At 38.8% G+C, this 1,921-nt stretch overlaps 1 protein-coding gene across 6 annotated transcripts in view; it reads right to left on the minus strand.

Annotated features, from left to right (window-relative positions):
- The window catches only part of NBN (nibrin), a 51,218-nt gene that overhangs the window by 3,654 nt on the left and 45,643 nt on the right, over positions 1-1,921 (minus strand). For 4 of the 6 annotated variants that reach the window (XM_017538055.2, XM_017538052.2, XM_017538057.2 and 1 more), the window contains one exon: positions 944-993. In XM_017538055.2, coding sequence (XP_017393544.1) covers positions 944-993 — 50 coding nt within the window. Of the gene's footprint in view, positions 1-939; positions 994-1,921 lie in introns of those variants that run through there. The other 2 variants (XM_017538054.2, XM_017538053.2) reach the window with 2 other exon arrangements.

Genomic DNA, 1,921 nt, shown 5'->3' on the forward strand with positions numbered 1-1,921 from the left:
ACTTTTTTTTTTTAATTGAGTCAGTCTCACTCTGTCACCAAGCTGGAGTGCAGTGGCATGATCTTGGCTCACTGCAACCTCCGCCTCCCGGGTTCAAGTGATTCTCCTGCCACAGCCTCCTGAGAAGTTGGGATTACAGGCAGGCACTACCACACCCAGCAAATTTTTGTATTTTTAATAGAGATAGGGTTTTACCATGTTGGCCAGGCTGGTCTCGAACTCTTGACCTCATGATCCACCCACCTCAGCCTCCGAAAGTGCTGGGATTACCCGGCCTGTTTGTTAACATTTTTATCAGCAATTTATACTGTCAATTATGAAATCAGAGAATCAATCTAATTGGCTGAAAAACAGACTCAAAGTATTTCTCTGTTCTGTCTTTAAGTTGGGAAAATATTACTCTCCCCTAGCTGGTATCGACCTCTAATAAAGTATTTTCTTAGTAGTTCAGAGGCAATTATTATAATAGGTTTGTTAGGCCTGCAGGAATGCTGAAAATGTATTAAATCAGAATTAAATTATAATCACATAGTACAACTCTAAAACCTCCCACAAAACCTGCTTTGAAACTCTAATCCGGCTTTTTGTTTTTATGTATGTGCCAATTAAGACTAAACAAATAGTCTGGCATTTTACTTGTCTTAATTCAAAACTCATTTTAATCAAAATTCTACTCAGAGCTAAAAAACCTCACAAATCTATATACCAATTTCACACAATTCAGGAACGATCTTTTTGCCTGAATGCCCCCAGACAAATTTTAAGTATCTTATACTTAAACCAAAACCTCCAGGCTACATCTAATAGCCTCAGTTAAGAGGTGCTTAAGTAATAAAAATAAACACAAGTTAAAAATAAAACATCCTTTAAGTTAAGAGACTAGGTGTCTTATGAGGATAGAAGAAACAAATTCTTAATTTGAGAAAGCTGAATCAAACTTTACCTAAAAAGATCATCAGCAAGAGACTCTTCTTTTGCATGTTGATTTTGTACCTGTCAAAATTAACATAATTTCAAACATTTGGTCAGTAGAGTTAATGAATTGCTATGTCATCTTTGAGATTTCCACACCCTGGAGGTCACCAAGTCTATGAGTTCTTGTCTCTACAATATTTCATTCAACTGATCCTCTCTATTTTCACTCCATGCTAAGATTATTGCAAAAGAGCTCTAACTAAACAACTTTCTCTTGCCAATCTCCACTCAAAGACAACCAATATATATTGCTAGCTTGTTGTGGTTTTAAACACTCTTTCCAGCAAAACCCTTTTACTAAATGAATTTCAGTGCTTGGAGGTCAAACTATGGACGAGACTGAGAGGGCAGCATTTACCCCACCTTCAACTAGAGCAGTTTGACAGCTAAGGGGGCTCCTGTCCTCTGGGTCCCAAAAGGGCTTAGAAGCTACTGCTAAATTACCTCAACTCTGAAGTCCTTTTAAATACAAACTCACTTAACTCCTAAAGCACCCTACAGAGTCAGGATCAAAAAATCCCTGTGCTGAGTATATCTTCCTGAAGTCCATCTATGACCCCATCATTTGCCATTTGAAACCCTTCAGGGACTTCTGCCACCTACCAAGGAACACACAAACCCTTGCACATGACCCCCTGAAATGTGCAAGGCTTTTCATAACCTGGTTCCATTTTACTTTCCTAATCCCTTCTCAACTTCTTCTTTGTGGACTCTGTATGCCAGTTAAAACTGAATCACACACACACACACACAAAAACAGAAAAACCAAACCCCAGAATCATCTGAGCACTCGTGACCCTCTGCTTTTGTTCATGTTTCTCCCTCTGCCAAGAAAGTTAATTCCCCTTTTTCCCTCTTCCAACATGTAACCATCTTTTTTTTTTTTTTTTTTTTTTTTTGGGACGGAGTTTCGCTCTTGTTACCCAGGCTGGAGTGCAATGGCGCG

This window comes from Cebus imitator, unplaced genomic scaffold (assembly GCF_001604975.1).
Source record: "Cebus imitator isolate Cc_AM_T3 unplaced genomic scaffold, Cebus_imitator-1.0 Scaffold109, whole genome shotgun sequence".
NCBI lineage: Eukaryota > Metazoa > Chordata > Mammalia > Primates > Cebidae > Cebus > Cebus imitator.